Source organism: Entelurus aequoreus, linkage group LG01 (assembly GCF_033978785.1).
Source record: "Entelurus aequoreus isolate RoL-2023_Sb linkage group LG01, RoL_Eaeq_v1.1, whole genome shotgun sequence".
In the NCBI taxonomy this organism is placed as follows: domain Eukaryota; kingdom Metazoa; phylum Chordata; class Actinopteri; order Syngnathiformes; family Syngnathidae; genus Entelurus; species Entelurus aequoreus.
In genome coordinates, this window is record NC_084731.1 from 13,741,161 (window position 1) to 13,762,715 (window position 21,555).

General features: G+C 41.2%; 1 protein-coding gene across 9 annotated transcripts in view; it reads left to right on the plus strand.

The window, feature by feature from the left end:
• The window catches only part of cita (citron rho-interacting serine/threonine kinase a), a 113,111-nt gene that overhangs the window by 65,892 nt on the left and 25,664 nt on the right, over nt 1-21,555 (plus strand). For 3 of the 9 annotated variants that reach the window (XM_062044130.1, XM_062044139.1, XM_062044189.1), the window contains exons 31-39: nt 1,020-1,212; nt 1,587-1,748; nt 7,988-8,011; nt 10,052-10,189; nt 13,205-13,385; nt 13,458-13,549; nt 13,632-13,736; nt 13,816-13,985; nt 17,351-17,395. In XM_062044130.1, the coding sequence (XP_061900114.1) occupies nt 1,020-1,212; nt 1,587-1,748; nt 7,988-8,011; nt 10,052-10,189; nt 13,205-13,385; nt 13,458-13,549; nt 13,632-13,736; nt 13,816-13,985; nt 17,351-17,395 (1,110 nt within the window). The remainder of the gene's footprint in view (nt 1-1,019; nt 1,213-1,586; nt 1,749-7,987; nt 8,012-10,051; nt 10,190-13,204; nt 13,386-13,457; nt 13,550-13,631; nt 13,737-13,815; nt 13,986-17,350; nt 17,396-21,555) is intronic. The other 6 variants (XM_062044164.1, XM_062044197.1, XM_062044170.1 and 3 more) reach the window with 4 other exon arrangements.

Here is a 21,555-nt window from a genome sequence, read left to right on the forward strand (position 1 = left end):
GTCTGAAAATAGGGCCCCCGAAAGGCCTCCCATTCCCTGGGAACACCTGCTGGAACCCTCTGCCTCACCTAAATACGCCAAACTGTCTGAAAATAGGGCCCCCGAAAGGCCTCCCATTCCCCGGGAACACCTGCTGGAACCCTCTGCCCCACCAAAATACGCCAAACTAGGGCCCCAAAAGGCCTCCCATTCCCTGGGAACACCTGCTGGAACCCTCTGCCTCACCTAAATACGCCAAACTGTCTGAAAATAGGGCCCCAAAAGGCTTCCCATTCCCTGGGAACAGCTGCTGGAACCCTCTGCCTCACCTAAATATGCGAAGCTGTCTGAAAATAGGGCCTCCCATTCCCTGGGAATACCTGCTGGAACCCTCTGCCTCACCTAAATACGCCAAACTGTCTGAAAATAGGGCCCCAAAAGGCCTCCCATTCCCTCGGAACACCTGATGGAACCCTCTGCCCCACCAAAGTACGCCAAACTAGGGCCCCAAAGGCCTCCTATTCCCCGGCAACACCTGATGGAACCCTCTGCCCCACCAAAGTATGCCAAACTAGGGCCCCAAAGGCCTCCTATTCCCCGGCGACACCTGCTGGAACCCTCTGCCCCACCAAAGTATGCCAAACTAGGGCCCCAAAGGCCTCCTATTCCCCGGCGACACCTGCTGGAACCCTCTGCCCCACCAAAGTATGCCAAACTAGGGCCCCAAAGGCCTCCTATTCCCCGGCGACACCTGCTGGAACCCTCTGCCCCACCAAAGTATGCCAATCTAGGGCCCCAAAGGCCTCCTATTCCCCGGCAACACCTGATAGAACCCTCTGCCCCACCAAAGTATGCCAAACTAGGGCCCCTAAGGCCTCCTATTCCCCGGCGACACCTGCTGGAACCCTCTGCCCCACCTAAATATGCCAAACTGTCTGAAAATAAGGGCCCAAAAGGCCTCCCATTCCCTGGGAACACCTGCTCCATGGTGTAAAGGTGGTAACATCATAAAATAAGTGACACACTTGATCTGTGGACAGGGTATATTTGGACGACGGCGGGAAGATGTCGGCACCACAACAAACGGAGCGTTGACGCCTCAGTCCCAGCCGTCACTTCCTTTGCAGTACGGTGACATGAAGCTGGCTCTGGAGAAGGAGCGCTCAAGATGTGCGGAGCTGGAGGAGGCTCTTCAGAAGATGAGGATAGAGCTGCGATCCCTGAGAGAAGAGGGTAGGTCAGGACTGTCTGTGTTTCTCGTGGAACCTTTGTCATCTAAAAAAAACTAGAGAAATGTAGTTACTGTTCTATATATCATCCAAAATAATAGTGTTAATTTATAACAAGTGTTTATTTTAGTGTTATCGTCAGTGAGGCATTCATCCAAATTAAAAAAATCATGAATCATATTTTGAAATATTCCACTGCTTTTAAATCTGGATCAGTGCACATATTTTAACAGCACATTGCTTAATTACTTGCACAGCAGCATTTAGGGATATATATGTCATTGATTACTTGCACAGCAGCATTTAGGGATATATATTCCATTGTTAAACCTACCACTGATTATTTCTAATTTGTCATTGGGCTTTTCTGAACACCAGCAGCTCATTTCAAAGCACAGGACCACTTGGCTCCTTCCACGCCTGCCCAGGCTCGCCATCAAATCCTCATGTCAGCCATTGTAAAGTCCCCGGAGCATCAACCCAACCCCTGCGGCCTGCTTAACCCCTCAACCCGCTCCAAGGAGACATCCACACCTGAAGGTAACCCACACATGCACAGCTAGACACATTTTCTTGTTTAAAAGCGAGACTGTTTCCACAGTGGCATCCTCCTCTATGACATCACTGTCCAAACAAATGGGCTCCTTGTTGGCCTATTTTGTTTATGTGTAGTGTGTGTGTTTGTTTCTTCTGTGGCCTGGCCCCTTAAAGGGGAACTGCACTTTTTGGGGGAATTTTGCCTCTCGTTCACAATCATTATGAAGACATGACGATGAATGGATTTTTTTCTAAATATTAAATCAATTCAATTAAAAGTCCGCTTACAAAGGAGCCTATGAGAGACGGTCTATTCTGCCCATAGAGACCCTAAAAAAACATCCGTTAAAGTTGTATATACCGTACATGATGTAAGTATATATGTAATGTAGTGACAAGCACATTTAAATTAATATTTATGTATTTTGATAATTTTAAGCATATACCATACCATACCAACTTTATTTATAAAGCCCTTTAAAAACAACCACAGTTGAAAAACAAAGGGCTGTACACCACAAAGAAATAAAGGCAAAGGACAGACTAAAAAATACAATTTAAAACAGAAGTAAAATACACATTAAAAAAGCAAATACAAAATTACCCTAAGAACATTTTTGTTAGATAAAAAGCAGTTAAAAACAGTTAAAAAAGTTAAAAGTTAAAAACAGTTTAAAGTCTCATGCTGGGTTAAAAGCCAGTGAATAAAAATGGGTTTTAAGAAGGGTCTTAAAAATAGCCAAAGAAGGGGCCTGTCTCACATGGAGTGGAAGATCATTCCAGAGTTTTGGGCCCGCAAACAGAGAAGGCTCTGTCCCCCCTGAGCTTACGCTTGGATTTGGGTACCTCCAGGATCAGCTGATCAGCTGACTTGAGGGACCATGTAAGGATTTAAAAACAAGTAAGATAATTTTAAAATGGACTCTAAAAGACACAGGCAGCCATTGGAGAGAGGCTAAAACAGGAGTAATGTGCTCTCTTTTTCTTGTGTTTGTTAAAAGTCGGGCAGCTGCATTTTGGACCAGCTGCAGACGTGAGAGGGAGGACTGACTAATTCCAAAATATAAAGCGTTACAGTAATCCAGCCGAGATGTAATAAAGGCATGGATTACTGTCCCAAACTGTTGCCTAGAAAGAAGGTTTTTAACCTTAGCCAGCTGACGTAAATAAAAAAAAGCTGGCTTTCACCACTGTGCCAATCTGACGGTCCAATTTAAAATCACTGTCAATACGAAAACCCAGGTTGGTGATCATGGGCTTAACGTACAAAGCCAAGGGGCCAAAGTCAACAGGGGGAAGCTCACAGGTACCACTAGGTCCAAACACTAATACTTCTGTCTTCTTTTCATTGAAGTTTAAGAAGTTTAGGGCCATCCAGGCCTTGATGTCATCAAGACAGGCAAGTGATGGCTGTATTGAAGAGGCATGATTTTTCTTTAACGGAAAATAAATTACTGTGTCATCAGCGTAACAATGAAAACAAATACCATGCTTTCTTAGGATTGAGCGCAGGGGAAGTAAATAAATAGAAAAGAGCAGTGGTCCTAAAACTGAGCCCTGTGGGACCCCACATGTTAAGGGAGCAACAGAAGATTCAGAACCAGCAACATTTACAGAGAAGGTCCTGTTAGTCAAATATGACTTCAGCCAACTCAGGGCAGTACCACATATGCCCACTTGATGTTGTAGGCGGCTAATTAAAATATTTTGGTCCACCGTATCAAATGCTGCTGTTAGATCGAGTAAAACTAAAATCACATGATCACCTAAGTCTGTTGCTCGAAAGATGTCATTAAAAACCCTTACTAATGCTGACTCTGTACTATGGAGGGGTTTAAACCCAGACTGAAAGACTTCTAAAATATCAGAGTCCTCTAAAAAAGTGTTTAACTGGGTAAAAACAATCTTCTCCAAGATTTTTGAGAGAAAAGGCAGCTTAGAAATGGGTCTAAAATGGGCTAAAACTGAACTGTCCAGACCAGGTTTCTTTAAAAGCGGTTGAACCACGGCGTGTTTAAAACTGGTAGGAACCACACCAGAAAGCAGACTGCTATTTAAAATGTTAAGAACAGGCTGCCCTATGCAAGAAAACACTTCTTTAAAAAATGTAGGAGGGACAGCATCATGGGGGGAACCTGAGGGCTTCATATGATTAGTTAACTCTTGTAACTGCCGCAGAGTCACTTGCTCAAACTGATTAAAAACAGCAGAGTAGTTAAACGGGACAGAAGGGTCAGAGGTCGGAACAGAGATGAGAGCCCTCTTTGTGGCAATCTTATCAATAAAATACTTTAAAAAGGCATTGCACAATTCAGAGGAGGGTTCCAAACATGTAGGCTGAGGGGCATTAAGAACAGAGTCAATGGTTTTGAATAAAACACGAGGGTCAAGACTATTTGAGGCAATAATGTTTGCCAAATGTTCTCTTTTTGCCTCTTTTACTGTGCTCTGTGCTATCATATGTGGCGCATTAAAGCATCACAGTGTTTGCTTCTTTTTTTTTTCATCATCACTGATTATTACTCACTGCAGACTTTATGAGAGCCAACAAACATAACAAAACATCACTTACTGTACAAAGTCTGCTGTGATTAGGATGCCGACTGCTAGGATGTTCATATGTTCCCTTTTAGATGAAAAATGACTCATAATCCTCACGAAGAAACGGGGTGGGGGTGGACAAGCACTTTTCGTGTCGTTCTCACCAGTTCCGGGTCCTAAATGGCTGTCAAAGATTCCCAACTTCTCGGATTATATTCTCAGCCCCATCCTATTTTCCGGTGAGAGGTGTGATTTATGATCTAGAATAAATTTACAGGGAGCAGGGAAGCGAGGAAACAGCAGACCACTCCATGGTGTAAACATAGGCACACTGGAAGTGATCACGGCGCTGTTCTAAATAGTTTGTCTGCGTTATTGTTTATAATAACAATATCAATAATACTTGGTTAATATTGAAGTCTTGAAATGTAAATTGAGTATTGTTGCCGCTTTTTGAATGGTTATTTATCGGATTTTATGGGCGGAATAGTGGAGTAAGTACACTTTTATTTATTTTATATTTAGAATGCATTAAAAAAAATCCATCCGTCATGTGTTCCATAATGATTGTGAACGATAGAGCTGCAACTAACGATTATTTTGATAGCCGATTAGTCGACTAATCCGATAATAAAGCGTACACATATTTAATGGCTCTATTTTTTCCATAGACTTCTAAATGCATCTTAAGTTATTTTAGGCATGTGCTTACTAACGACAAAGATGACTAATTCATTCATTAATATTTATTTATACTGTAACCGTGCTGCTCATTCCGCTGTTACAAAAATGTAAATGACTATTAAAATGTTGTCCATTTAAAAAAAAAAAAAAGAAAGGCAAAGTGCTGAAAAAAACAACAACAATTAACCTTGTTTTTGTTTAAATAGTTAAAATAGCAGCAATCAAAACAAACAACAAAACACAAAAACTAACTTCCTCAAAAAGAACATCATTTTGTGATGTTTAAAAAGCTGCACACTAGTAAAATGTATATGCCAAACTCAAAAGGCCACGGCCCCCTGACACCTCTTCTCAACTGTCTATGCCACGTCAAGGCTTGGTTAGCCCAGAATTTTTTAATAATGAATGAGGGAAAAACGGAAATTTCAGTTTTTGGTCCGGCCCTCACTGACTTGGGACTAGGGCTGCAACTAACGATTAATTTGATAATCGATTAATCTGTCGATTATTACTTCGATTAATAATCCGATAAAAGAGACAAACTACATTTCTATCCTTTCCAGTATTTTATTGAAAAAAAACAGCATACTGGCACCATACTTATTTTGATTATTGTTTCTCAGCTGTTTGTAAATGTTGCAGTTTATAAATAGAGATTTATTTAAAAAAAAAAAAAAAAAAAAAAAATTTTATTTTTATTTTTATTTTTTTAAAGCCTCTGCGCACGCGCATAGCATAGATCCAACGAATCGATGACTAAATTAATCGGCAACTATTTTTATAATTGATTTTAATCTATTTAATCGATTAGTTGTTGCAGCCCTACTTGGGACCATTGCAAAATGATGTGCGTCCCAAAGTCACCAGCCTTGGCGTCACTATAGACAGCCATTTTAAACTCGACAAACAAGTCAATGCCGTTTTAAAATCGTGTTTTTATCATCTTCGTCTTTTAGTAAAGGTAAAACCATTCTTTATCTTTTAACCTTTTTGAACAAGCCGTGCATGCTTTTATTTCAAGTGGCCTGGACTACTGCAATGCACTTTATGCTGGCATTAGCCAAAAAGCTCTCTCCCGGTTGCGGTTAGTCCAGAACGCGGCAGCACGACTTTCAACAGGGGCCAGGAAACGCCAGCATATAACCCCAATTCTTCAGAGTTTGCACTGGCTCCCTGTTCATTTTAGAATTGATTTTAAATCTTTACATGGACTGGCATCTCAGTATATATCGGACCTCATCCAAGTTTACACTCCTACGCGCGCTCTAAGGTCCGAGAGCCAGCTCCAGCTCGTGGTGCCCAAGACCAGACTTAAATCCAGGGGAGACAGGGCCTTCTCTGTGGTCGGCCCTAAACTCTGGAACACTCTGCCCCTCCATGTTCAAACTGCTCCCACAGTGGAGTGTTTTAAGTCTCATCTTAAGACCCACTTTTATTCTTTGGCTTTTAACACTACGTGAGTTGTGTGGTCCTCTTTTGTCCTCTGTGGTTTTTTTTATAAATTTTGATTTCTATTTACTGTTTTAATTGGGTTTTTCCCTTTAAAATAGTTTTTAATCATATTTATTTTTATATTGGTTTTATATTTATTTATTTTTTGTTTTTATTCAGTCATTGGTGGAGCTAAGGATAATATTTGAATATTGTTTTTAATATTGTTGTGCAGCACTTTGGAAACATTTTTGTTGTTTAAATGTGCTATATAAATAAAGTGGATTGGATTGGATTAGTATATTGAGTATTGATTAACTCTTTTAGTGTAGTTTTAGCACTCCAATAGACTCTTTAATACATTATTAAAATGTTGGCTATTTAATAGACTGTATGTTTAATCTTATGATACTGTACCTCCGCATTGGGGTGTGTGTGTGTGGGTGTGTGTGTGTGTGTGTGTGTGTGTGTGTGTGTGTGTGTGTGTGTGTGTGTGTGTGTGTGTGTGTGTGTGTGTGTGTGTGTGTGTGTGTGTGTGTGTGTGTGTGTGTGTGTGTGCGTGTGTGTGTGTGTTTTCAGTACTGCAAGTTGACACTGCTTTAAAAACTATTTGAATTGACGGGGACGTGGCCCTGCCAGCAACCTGAGGGTTCCTGGTTCAATCCCCACCTTCTACCAACCTCGTCACGTCCGTTGTGTCCTTGAGCAAGACACTTCACCCTTGCTCCTGATGGGTCCTGGTTAGCAGCTCCCACCATCAGTGTGTGAATGTTAAAGTTAAAGTACCAATGATTGTCACACACACACACACACTAGGTGTGGCGAAATTATTCTCTGCATTTGACCCATCACCCTTGATCACCCCCTAGGAGGTGAGGGGAGCAGTGAGCAGCAGCGGTGGCCGCGCCCGGGAATAATTTTTGGTGATTTAACCCCCAATTCCAACCTTTGATGCTGAGTGCCAAGCAGGGAGGTAATGGCTCCCATTTTTATAGTCTTTGGTATGACTCGGCCGGGGTCTGAACTCACGACCTACCCATCTCAGGGCGGACACTCTACCCACTAGGCCACTGAGTAGATGCCACGATTATTGTCGACAAATGCAATTGTTGGCGACAATTGTTTTTGTCGACAATGTCGACTAATTGTTGCAGCCCGCGTGTACGATAGGCAAAATTCCAACAAAAAGTGCAGTTCCCCTTTATGGCAAGATTCCATCTTCAATTTAGTGGATAACTCTGTTCAAGATATGTTAAATATCTGGAGAATGGACCGATGAAGAAAAACATTATTCAGGTTCATGTCGCTGTCCTTTTATCCAGTTAATAATGTAATCCTGCCTGGGCCTGTTTCACAAGGGAAGAATAGTGGATTAGTTTTAATATAGAGTATTACTTTCCCTCCATCAATGATGATATTTAATCAAAGTACTTAAATCTGATCCGACCAGGTACACCCGGATCAGTGATAAGTCAATTGTGTTCCTTTGTAATACAGGCCTTAAACTGTGTGTATGTGTTTTACTGTCACCCAGCTATTGTTAGACTGCTATCTCCTTTCTGTCTCTTTCCTCTTATTCCTGGCAGAAAAGAGGAGGGTCACCTTTGAAAGTAAGTTAGCAGTCACACATTCCTTCATCTCGTCGTACGTCCTCTTCAAAACACCTTTCCCCTATTCCACATGATTTATGTGTACAGACTGCACATCTGTCTTGTTGCTGTCTCATTGTGGCATGGTTGATCTCGTCTGCTCTGATTGGCATGTTAGAATCTTCATTTGCCGGACCAAAACATTGGCAGTTACATCAAAAACCATTAAGTCAGTAATAGGCCTGGGCCGATAACACATTTTGCTGGACGATACAGTGTGCCACAAATTATTCCAGATAAATGATATTGTTGTCAGTATTATTTTGAGACCAAATTAAGCACAATAAACATTTATTTGTCATTACTGTAGTATTTTTTTACCATTGTAACTGGAAGGTCAAGAACATTTATTTAGCCCAAATTATCAAACAAACATAAAACTTAAATTTCACTTCAACAGATATTGACTATTTTGAAGTGTTTTCCCACAGTTGCTTTGTTTTGTTGTCGTTTTTGTTGCCATCTCTTTCCAACAAATTGGGCATACTGGCGAACGAGTCTACGGTCTGTAGGATAGGATAGGTCTTTAGTGTCATTGCAACAAGTACAACTAAACTATCTTTTCAGCACAAACCCGTTCAAGATTAGACAAACAAACAGTGTACAGGAACGCTGATGGGTCGCCACGAGGCGCCCCGTAAAAGGTGGTAAAAAGGTAAAACGCTGGGGGAAAAGATGAATAAAAAAAATACAATCTAGACTGGGCTCCTAAGGGGGCCTAGTCTGGAGTGGGGAAAAAACCTCCATGCCATGCACACATAAACGCGTTACATATAATCACGATAACTCGCAACAGAGGGTGGGGGTTGGGGCCCTGGAGGTCGACTGCTGCTATGAAGCGCTGCCAGCCGTCAATCACCCTGAAGGGGAATCAAGCGGTGGTGAAGGCGTGGGGTGGGGGAGGGGGTGTGTGTGTATATGCCCATTGTCTTGGGTGTGTTGATGTAGTGTCCATAGGCTTTGGGCCGTTCTGCATGCAAGCAAAAGTTCGACTACAGGTGTCGTTAAGGAGGGAGGGAGGTCAAAAGCGTCCGTCATTGAGGTGTCCTTGGGGATGTCTTCAGAACAGCCTGCTCCTGTCAAGGCCATTCGAGGGAGACAAATCGTAGATTAGGATTTTAGTTTTTCTGCGAGCAGACATTACAATGGCTTGTCTGTTCTATTCGTCCATGCTGGCCCTCATATCCAACTTTTCCCTTTCAACCAGCTTTTCCATGATGTGATCCATCTTGCGATTCAGTTCAGAAATATCATATGTAATATAACATGTAATATCATCAAAAGGTTCAGAGAATTTGGAGAAATCACTGCACGTACGCTGACCTTGGATCCCTCAGGCGGTACTGCATCAAAAACAGACATCGGTGTGTAAAGGATATCACCACATGGGCTCCGGAACACTACAGAAAACCACTGTCAGTAACTACAGTTGGTCGCTACATCTGTAAGTGCAAGTTAAAACTCTACTATGCAAACCCAAAGCCATTTATCAACAACACCCAGAAACGCCGCCGGCTTCGCTGGGCCCGAGCTCATCTAAGCTGGACTGATGCAAAGTGGAAAAGTGGAACAAAGAGGAAAAGAACCATCTGGATTGTTCTAGGGTCAAGTGTAAAAGCCAGCATGTGTGATGGTATGGGGGTGTATTAGTGCCCAAGACATGGGTAACTTACACATCTGTGAAGGCCCCATTAATGCTGAAAGGTACGTACAGGTTTCGGATCAACATATGTTGCCATCCAAGTAACGTTGCTCATGTTGCTCATTCGGTTGGAAAGGAAAATATTCCCACACCCATTAGATTTGCAATCATCTTTATTCTTCCTCATTTTTGTTACTTTGCGATGAATTTATTGACACATTTATCGGCACAGGCCTAGCCAGGATTAAAATTACTTCATACGGCCCACACCCTCTAAAATGTCAAGCTAAAAAAAAACTCAATGCCTTGGAGTTTGGTAATGTAATGTTTGGCACACCTTTTGTGTTGTATCATTTCAGAGTACGGTCGACGTGTGAAGGAGAGAATGCACCACAACATTCCTCACCGCTTCACTGTGGGTCTCAACATGAGAGCTGCCAAATGTGCCGTGTGCCTGGACACTGTGCATTTTGGACGACAAGCTGCCACCTGTCTAGGTCTGTGTCCTCTGGTTACACAAAACGGCCGGCATTTCAGAAAGGGATTTATTGGCCAGCTTTCTAAAAAAAAATACCGTAAATTCCAGACCGTAAGCCACTACTTTTTTCCTACGCTTTGAACCCTGCGACTCATAAAATGGTGCGGCTAATTTATGGGTTTTTCCTCCGGTAATGGCCATCATTTTTGTATGAAAAAAAATAGTTTTAAACAGACACTGAAAAGGTGTGTTATTGTTGCTGGCTGAACGTTGACAGTAGTTCCTTCTGTTAAGTGCTTTAACCGGAAATACAAGTGCCGTTAATAATAATAATAATAATAGATTTTATTTGTAAAAAGCACTTTACATTGAGTAAACAACCTCAAAGTGCTACAGTGTATTAAAAAAAATAAAAAGATAATAAAAATTTTAAAAAAAAATAAAAACTACAACAGCCAAATAGCTAAAACTAGTATGTATATATCTAAAAAAAAAAAAAAAAAAGGCTTTTTTTAAAAAAAAAAAAAAAGGTTTTTTAAGCCTTTTTTAAAGGCATCCACAGTCTGTGGTGCCCTCAGGTGGTCAGGGAGAGCGTTCCACAGACTGGGAGCGGCGGAGTTAGTCGTCCATAACATTGCTACCCGTATGGATTCTTCATTCATCACTCCAAGCAAGGTTTCTAAGTTTTTCTATATAACTAAAACTATTCATACTTACTTAACCGTCTCATGTGTGATGCCTGTAGGAGTTTTTTCATGCATATTTGTATGTGCTATCGTAATGTTACCGTAATTTTACCATGAATTGATTAACGTGGACCCCGACTTAAACAAGTTGAAAAACTTATTGGGGTGTTACCATTTAGTGGTCAATTGTACGGAATATGTACTGTACTGTGCAATCTACTAATAAAAGTTTCAATCAATCAATCAAATGTAATCAGGCTAGCGTCATTAGCATTAGCTAATATGCTAACATATATACAATGGCACTCTATTTGTATTGTTCCAGTTTCGTAAATTCACTTATTGTGGACTTATTGAGTCCGTTCAGTTGATTGCAGAGCTCGCTTCCACAGACAATGACTTCTGTTTTGTTTGAGCGCCGTTTTACTGGCGAGTTACAAAATCTTTGTGTGTAAATAAGTCTTTTCACAATGTATATATCTGCTGGCAGATGTCAGGTTCAAACACTGATGACATCTATTAAAACAGATGAGAAGCAAGGATCCTGCAGAGACAGAGTTACATTTTGCTCGATTGAGGAGACACGTTATTTGAGCTGGATTCTAGTTACAGATCCAAACTACGTTCTATTTATTTGGGAGGTCCCTGATTACATCACCGAAGCTGTCGCTGAGGGAAGGGGGTAATCTCGACAACTCCAGTTAGACACAATATATGATTATACAAAAATGTAAATGTGTTAACGCTGGTGATATCGCCTTGTCTCTGCTCTGTCTGCGTCACGGCGGTGTTCGGCCTTGGCAGTCAGCAGGCCGTTCCTGGACACAAACACTGATACCAGACTGGCTTGCAATCTTATGGATTGCCAGCTTTGCACAGACAAAGAAAAATACCACTTCAGCACAATTGACAATAATTATAGCAACGGCCCTTAAAGGCCTACTGAAATGAAATTTTTTTATTCAAACGGGGATAGCAGATCCATTCTATGTGTCATACTTGATCATTTCCCGATATTGCCATATTTTTGCTGAAAGGATTTAGTAGAGAACTTTGACGATAAAGTTCGCAACTTTTGGTCGCTGATAAAAAAAGCCTTGCCTGTACCGGAAGTAGCGTAACGTCGCAGGTTGAAAGGCTCCTCACATTTCCCCATTGTTTACACCAGCAGCAAGAGCGATTCGGACCGAGAAAGCGACGATTACCCCATTAATTTGAGCCGGGATGAAAGATTCGTGGATGAGGAACGTGAGAGTGAAGGACTAGAGTGCAGTGCAGGACGCATCTTTTTTCGCTCGGACCGTAACTTAGGTACAAGCTGGTTGATTGGATTCCACACTCTCCTTTTTCTATTGTGGATCACGGATTTGTAATTTAAACCACCTCGGATACTATATCCTCTTGAAAATGAGTCGAAAACGCGAAATGGACATTCACAGTGACTTTTATTTCCACGACAATACATCGGCGAAGCACTTTAGCTACGGAGCTAACGTGATAGCATCGGGCTTAACTGCAGATAGAAACAAAAGAAATAAACCCCTGACTGGAAGGATAGACAGAAAATCAACAATACTATTAAACCATGGACATGTAACTACACGGTTAATGCTTTCCAGCCTGGCGAAGCTTAACAATGCTGTTGCTAACGACGCCATTGAAGCTAACTTAGCTACGGGACCTCACAGAGCTATGCTAAAAACATTAGCTATCCACCTACGCCAGCCAGCCCTCATCTGCTCATCAACACCCGTGCTCACCTGCGTTCCAGCGATCGACGGAGCGACGAAGGACTTCACCTGATCATCGATGCGGTCGGCGGCTGGCGTCGGATAGTGCGTCTGCTATCCAAGTCAAAGTCCTCCTGGTTGTGTTGCTGCAGCCAGCCGCTAATACACCGATCCCACCTACAACTTTCTTCTTTGCAGTCTCCATTGTTCATTAAACAAATTGCCAAAGATTCACCAACAGTCGGTAGTAGTGGGTTTCAGTAGGCCTTTGAGCATAAAGTTGTGTGATAATATATACATAATTATTCTAACATTTATAGTCCGGCGTGGCTAATATATGGAACAATATTTTTTTCTTCTAAAATGTAGTGGGTGCTGCTTACACAAGGCTGCGCTCAATAGTCCGGAAAATACGGTACTAACAACAGTTTTGAAACGCATCAAATTTTGGTTGTTTGCAAATGTGGCTTATGTTGATGTAATTTAGAATAAATCATAAAATAACCAAATTATGCTAAAATACCTGGAATAAACCAAAACTTTTTTTTTTTACAAATAAGCTTACCACTATGTTGTATTTAAAAAAAAAAATTAACTGCCTCTTTTAACTTCCTTTAGAATGCCACACCCTTTGTCACCCCAAATGCTCACCATGCCTTCCAGCCACTTGTGGCCTACCAGCTGAATACGCCACCCACTTTTCTGAGGCTCTGTGCCGAGAGAAGGCGGGCTCCCCTGGACTGCAGGTGAAGGAAGCCAGTGGTCATGTTCGCTTGGAAGGATGGATGAAGCAGCCCAGGTTAATCATTCATTCCCCCTCTGTGTTCGATAGTACACTTTGAAATGGTCTTTCCTGTGTCTGTTCACACAGAAACGGCAAACGTGGGCAGCAGGGCTGGGAAAGGAAGTATGTGGTCCTTGACGGAACCAAAATATCAGTCTATGATACGGAGCCCAGAGAAGGTGATTATTTTCTTATTGGTGGAACATTTGTGATCACTTCTAAAATCAGAGGTTGTATCAGAATGGGATGTCTTCCTTTTAGACTTTGTCAATGCAGAGGAGGAGTTTGAGCTCTGTCTACCTGATGGAGAGGTGACTGTTCATGGGGCCGTTGGAGCCTCTGAGCTCATCAACACTGCAAAATCAGGTATCATCCAAACTATCAAAACAATTCTAATCCACGGTTCTCATCATTACTTATTTTCTGTTTGTGTGTGTTTACACAGACATCCCTTATGTTCTGAAGCTGGAGTCACATCCTCATACAACTTGTTGGCCTGGCCAGTCGCTCTACTTCATGGCTCCCAGCTTCCCAGACAAACAGCGCTGGGTGGCTGTACTGGAGTCTGTGGTGGCTTGTAGCCGTGGATCTAAAGACAAAGGGGATACTGATGCTGTAAGTGATTGTTTTAGTAGTATTTATTTATAGTACAGGGTTTCCCCGTTATGTAATAAAACATGGCACACCACCACGGCAAAATCATAGCCGCCACAGCTTGAAAATACGTTTTTTTTACATGAAAACAAATTAAAATAATATAATGTATTGTAGCCTCCAGAAGAAGTTACACAAAGTCAGGTACCGTATTTTTCGGACTGTAAGTCGCAGTTTTTTTCATAGTTTGGCCGGGGGTGCGACTTATACTCAGGAGCGACTTATGTGTGAAATGATTAACACATTAGCGTAAAATATAAAATAAAAATATTTAGCTCATTCACGTAAGAGACTAGACGCATAAGATTTCATGGGATTTAGCGATTAGGAGTGACAGATTGTTTGGTAAACGTATAGCATGTTCTATATGTTATAGTTATTTGAATGACTCTTACCATAATATGTTACGTTAACATACCAGGCACGTTCTCAGTTGGTTATTTACGCCTCATATAACGTACACTTATTCAGCCTGTTGTTCACTATTCTTTATTTATTTTAAATTGCCTTTCAAATGTCTATTCTTGGTGTTGGCTTTTATTAAATACATTTCCCCCAAAAATGCAACTTATACTCCAGTGCGACTTATATATGTTTTTTTCCTTCTTTATTATGCATTTTTGGCCGGTGCGACTTATATTCCGAAAAATACGGTACTATTTTTAGCTTTTATTGCCAATTTTGTGCTAACAACCAGCCCAGTTCCAACAGACTTTAACTCCTGTGTACACACTTTCGTCTCCGTGCTTCCCTGAACACACAACAACACTTTCTCTTTCTTCGCCGATCCACTTTCACGATGTGTATGGGATCGTGGAAAAATGAACATCAAATCAAAACCACACAAACTTGTAACATTACCACCGGCAGTTAGCTACAGTATAAATGTTGACAGTTCACCATTAAAGACGTGTTTGGAAAAGCAACCGGGTGTTTCCTCAAACTGCCACATTCATGACATCCACAATTGCTACAACACATTCATTTATCACCATCAAATATTACAATTAAAATGTACTCAAAACAATTGTCAAAAAAAAATGACACCATAATAGCCGAATTAAAGGTAACATAACTACACACTTAACCAATGTGAACATGGTGGATTTAAGCATAAAATAAAATAGAACAAACACAACAAATGCAGAAACACACATTTTTACAATGGAGTTCAGGGTGCACATCGTGCCGTTAACCAATTGCGAGCGTTGCACGGAACTCTAACTGCAGCTTACCGTTTCGTTATTTTATCTGTTCAGTGGATGATTTACAATAAAAACGATATTGTACGTCACTACAGCATTAGTCTGCTGCCAGCCACAACAGGAGCAGCTGATTGCTCGCACCTGCGCTAATTGGAGGAGCGGCAGCCAATCCAGAAGGCTCTTAAAGTCAGCTGACATGTCATCTTTAAATAAATGGTAAATGGGTTAAACTTGTATAGCGCTTTTCTACCTTCAAGGTACTCAAAGCGCTTTGACACTATTTCCACATTCACACACTGATGGCGGGAGCTGCCATGCAAGGCGCTAACCACGACCCATCAGGAGCAAGGGTGAAGTGTCTTGCTCAAGGACACAACGGATGTGAGGAGGTTGGTAGAAGGTGGGGATCGAACCAGGAACCCTCAGGTTGCTGGCACGGTCACCCTCCCAACCGCGCCACGCCGTCCCCCCCAAAACAGTGTGATGTAAATTACACTTTAATTGCTATTGCGACATCCGGTGGACACATTTAGAACAGCGGTTTCTTTCATTAAAAAAATTGCAGCTCATTTTTATACTCGGCAAACTATTCTTGCGGGCCGCGAGCCGGATTAAACCTGTTGGGGCCTGATACGTTTGACACCCCTGCTCTGTAAGAATAAACAACACTACCTACAACAACAATCATTTGAGTACTCTCAACACTGGTTATCGAGCTAAAAAACTTTTAGGCAACCTTAAGCACTTTACACGTTTTTTAAGACCCCATATACCCATTCGGACTAAAAATACCAGTTTGGGTCAATATCGCCCGGGCCCTAGTCTCTAAACACTTGAAAGATTCTCAACAAAGTACATTGCACAATAAGAAAATATAGCAACGCAATATAATATAAAAAATATATGTTAATACTAGAGATGTCCGATAATATTGGGCTGCCGATATTATCGGCCGATAAATGCTTTAAAATGTAATATCGGAAGCTATCTGTATCGGTTTCAAAAAGTAAAATGTATGACTTTTTAAAACGCCGCTGTGTACACGGACGTAGGCAGAAGTACAGAGTGCCAATAAACCTTAAAGGCACTGCCTTTGCGTGCCGGCCCAGTCATATAATATCTACGGCTTTTCACACACACAAGTGAATGCAAGGCATACTTGGTCAACAGCCATACAGGTCACACTGAGGGTGACCGTATAAACAACTTTAACACTGTTACAAATATGCGCCACACTGTGAACCCACACCAAACAAGAATGACAAACACATTTCGGGAGAACATCCGCACCGTAACACAACATAAACACAACAGAACAAATACCCAGCACTAACTCTTCCGGCATGCTACAATATACACCCCCTGCTACACCCTACCCCTACCCCCCACCTCAACCTCCTCATGCTCTCTCAGGGAGAGCATGTCCCAAATTCCAAGCTGCTGTTTTGAGGCATGTTAAAAATAAAAAAAAAAGCACTTTGTGACTTCAATAATAAATATGGCAGTGCCATGTTGGCCTTTTTTTTTTACATAACTTGAGTTGATTTATTTTGTAAAACCTTGTTACATTGTTTAATGAATCCAGCGGGGCATCACAACAAAATGAGGCATAATAATGTGTTAATTCCACGACTGTATATATCGGTATCGATAATTAAGAGTTGGGGAATATCGGATATCGGCAAAAAAGCCATTATCGGACATCTCTAGTTAATACTAATAGATTTGTTTTTAATTAAATGTATATATACATTTTTTTAGCCTTTTTTAAAGAAAATGTTATCATAGCAGACTATACGATGACATCATGGTGACCACGGTATGGTATTTTGGCAATATAGGGGAAACCCTGTAGTATACAACAAGTTTTAGGTTATGAAGCCCATTTCAAATTGTAATGTAGTACAAGGGTTGTGTGTGTTGTTTCTGGTGGAAAGTAGATCAATGGCGCCATGAACATCAGCCAGTGCCTTCATTTCTTGTTCTCTCCTCTTTTCTTTCTCTGCATGTTCTCACCAACCACGTCTTGTATATACACGTTGTGTCCTTGTCTCTGTTGTGATGTGATTACGCAACGTGTGTGTGTATCTCCATTCAACACGGTCGTCTGCACCATTATAGGCAGGTGTTGCTAAAAGGCAGAAGAACCTCTCGCCTCTGGTCCAGGTACAGTAAGAAGCTGCACGAACGCTCGGGCTTCAGTCGCCACCTGGCTGAGCATGTAGTTGCTGCTCTGTGCTGGGTAACACACGACCAGGTTCAAATGGTTGCTGTTTCAGTGGCCAAATGTGCAGTGGAAATGTATCATGCACAATGCATGACTGGATTGCAACACCCATGCACCTTTGGCCTCCACTCTGCTGTGTTGTGCACGTTGCTGCAAGAGCCCTGCGCCGCTTCAGCTTGTTTTGACTCCAAGCACACACATGCACACACACTGTACATCGTCATTAGTGCAGATAAGACATGTTAGGAAAACATGAAGAAGCTACTCTTGGATAGGTTTACATCTTTTATGATGCGTGAATATTACAGTTCAACGACCACTAAAAGGCAGAATTTCAATAATTGTGTCAGATATTTTTTTTGCCGGTGCTGGTATGTTAGCAATGAATAGTTCCTGTTGCATTCGCATAATTCATTAGACGTATTTCTGACTTTGAATGTCATTCTGTATTACAGTGGCTTTAGTGTTAAAACATGTAAATTGCAGTTTTATGTTGTTATGACAGTTGTAGTTTCCTAATGAAGCCCTGGCTTGACGCTCCTCTACTTTCTCCCGCTGCGGCAACAACAAACACAACTCCAGACGCTCCTCTTCGTTCTGTATCGTTCACTTGTCAACTTAATCATTCCAAAACGTCAAACAATAACGACGTGGGAACAAATGAACGGCGAAATAAAGAGAGTTTGTTACAGTTAAGAAAGAGTTAGAAAAAGTACGAGTAAGGTCATAAAACTGTGTGGCTCGATTCCACCATACCTGACTGCCATTACCCATAATACATTGTGTCCAAACCATATTACCACACAGATCCTTCCGCCATAAATGCAATTAAACAGTTATGTAATCTTCGCTGTATTAAAACAGTATAAAATAGTACGTCATCAAATTATTCAGACAAATGTAATCATTACAAATAAAGTGTACCTTATAATTAGAGATGTCCGATAACATCGGACTGCCGATTATTATTATTTAAAATGTAATATCGGAAATGATCGGTATCGGTTTCAAAAAGTAAAATGTATGACTTTTTAAAACATCGCTGTACGGAGTGGTACACGGACGTAGGGAGAAGTACAGAGCAGTTGCGTCTCCCAGTCATACTTGAATACCGAAAATTTCCCGGGGTAACCATTCTCCCCAATTTCTCCCGACTTCCACCCAGACAACAACATTGGGGGTGTGCCTTAAAGGCACTGCCTTTGCGTGCCGGCCCAATCACATAATATCCACGGCTTTTCACACACACAAGTGAATGCAAGTCATACTTGGTCAACAGCCATACAGGTCACAATGAGGGTGGACGTATAAACAACTTTAACACTGTTACAAATATGCGCCACACTGTGAACCCACACCAAACAAGAATGACAAACACATTTCGGCACCGTAACACAACATTAACACGACAGAACAAATACCCAGAACCCCTTGCAGCACTAACTCTTCCGGCACGCTACAATATGCACTACCCCCTATCCCCCCCGCCCGACCACCTCAACCTCCTCATGCTCTCTCAGGGAGAGCATGTCCCAAATTCTAAGCTGCTGTTTTGAGGCATGTTAAAAAAAATAATGCACTTTGTGACTTCAATAATAAATATGGCAGTGCCATGTTGGCATTTTTTTTTTCCATAACTTGGGTTGATTTATTTTGGAAAACCTTGTTGCATTGTTTAATGCATCCAGCGGGGCATCACAACAAAATTAGGCATAACAATGTGTTAATTCCACAACTGTATATATCTGTATCGGTTGATATCAGAATCGGTAATTAAGAGTTGGACAATATCGGAATATCGGATATCGGCAAAAAAGCCTTTATTGGACATCTCTACTTATAATTATTCTAAGCATGCAATATATACATTTTCGTATTATTTAAATAAAGTAAATAGTCCCCTTTTGGCTGAATAAACATAAAGCACTTTCCATAAAATGTAAATTAAACAACATTTAAGCTCCTACAACTGTATTGATCCTTTGTTCTAAAACTCTCAATTTAAAAAAAAAAAAAAGTGAGAACCATCAGTGATGAGGAGGAAGAAAAAGTTCAATCAAATTGTGACCTTCAAGTCAAATGTGGAGACTCCTCACAGAACTCTAACCTGCTGTGCTTTCTATCGTCTTAAGTTGTGATCATTTTTCAACAGTAATATTTCTAAACAAGTAGCTTAAAACAACAACAACACATAGCCTAATCTACTTTGGTAAAGAAATAAATGGTCAACACCCTTTTCCAAACACTATCTCAGCTCAGAATGTCTTCCAGCAGACATGAGCAACATGCAGCTAATTTAAGCTTGGCTGACATTCTCTATCAGAGTTCACCACATAAATATATCTAGACATATATGAGGATTTACATCCACCTCAACTGTTCACAGTGCAACATATTTCACCTTATATCTGTCGCTATAGAGCCAGAGGATTCACCCAGAGAACTACCTAACCGGCTAATTGGTGCTTGAAACAGACAAAATGGCAACAAACACCGACATGTGTTTGCATAAACTACACATATTGCCAGTATAATAATTGCTAGTGCAAAAATGTGACCTACATTCTACTCTATGGCTTCATGTACTGACACAACATTAAAGGGGAACTGCACTTTTTTTGTTCAAATTTGACCTATTCTTTATGAGAGACACAAATACAGTTTTTGTGTTTTCCTTGCATTCTAGTTTGTAATAATCTGCTTGTTCTAGGTGGCTAGCAGTGCAGCTAATGGGAGCAATCCACTCTGCCTCTAAGTCGCTTTAAAAATGCATCCAAAAACCGTCAACAATACTTCTTTTACGTTCCGTGACCTGTATGACAACAAAGCTGCAGCAACATTGTTTTTGGAAGAGCGAACAATGAGGAACTCTTTTTCTAGCGTACTAACACATCGTCTCGCTTCTGCGTCAACAGATGAATGGCTTTTGAGTTTGTAATGCACAACACAATGCCACAGGACACACATCTGTACTTGTCAGGTTCAAACACTGATGACATCTATTAAACAAGACAAGAAGCAAAGAATTAAACAGAGACAGAATTAAATTTGGCTCAATTTGAGGAGAAACGTCTGAGCTGTACTCTTGCACAGTCTCCAGCACGCTCTGGCGAAAGATTGTACGCCACCTCTTTTATTTGGACTTTCCCTGATTACATGGCAACAGCTGTTTCTAAGGGACGGGGGTCGTAAACAGCCATCGCCTTTGGTTACAGAACAGTTCAAAAGAAAAGGTTGTAAAACAGTTCACAGAAAAGGTCGCCTTGAGGGGAGTCAGGCCCTGCTTCCTCTCCGCTTTTGTAGTTCTTGGGTCAAGACAAAATCTTTCTGTGGATTACAATACATGAAAGAAACTGAACACCTTCATGTTGCTTCCCATCCTACACAGTGGAGTTTTACAAGCCTTCTTCTTGGTCGGTTCAAAGACAGCTTTTGTCTTCTCGCCGGGAACTCATTGAAACACAAAGTTTTGTGATAACTTAGATACAATTATTCTGACAGTACTGACTGAAAAACATGAACAATCGTATTGCGGTATCTATCTATAAAGTGTCAGCCCACTTTGGGTGTTTGTACACAGCTCGCTCGACAGTGTATGTAGTTGTACTACAATAGCAGGATGTATCGCGATCAATGCCGTTTGTTTACAAATGAATGCAATGCTAATGAAGGGGATTCTGACTATTTTGACTGCTAGTAGTCCACAGCGATGGTTCTGCCACACAATTCGTCAGTGCTAACGAGGGGAAATTACACTTCAATGACTGCCGTTAGCGTTGACAGTAGGATTGCTCGTTTTCATTAAAACGGTTGTTTTTCTCACTACAATAGGGCGAAACCATCCTTGCCCAGGCACAACCTCCTGGTTTTGGAGTGTAGATATTTAGAGTTTTGGCACCAGATTTGACCAATCTATGTCTGAGACTAGATCTGACCAACCTTAGTCTATGAGCAGGAACTGATGAAGCCTACACAAGTATTGGCACCAGCAGCTAGTAGAGGTGGGAATCTTTGATTCGATTACGGTTACGATTCAGAAGCTACGATTCGATTAAAAATGGATTATTAATGCATCTTTTAACGTGTGTATTGCTGCAGT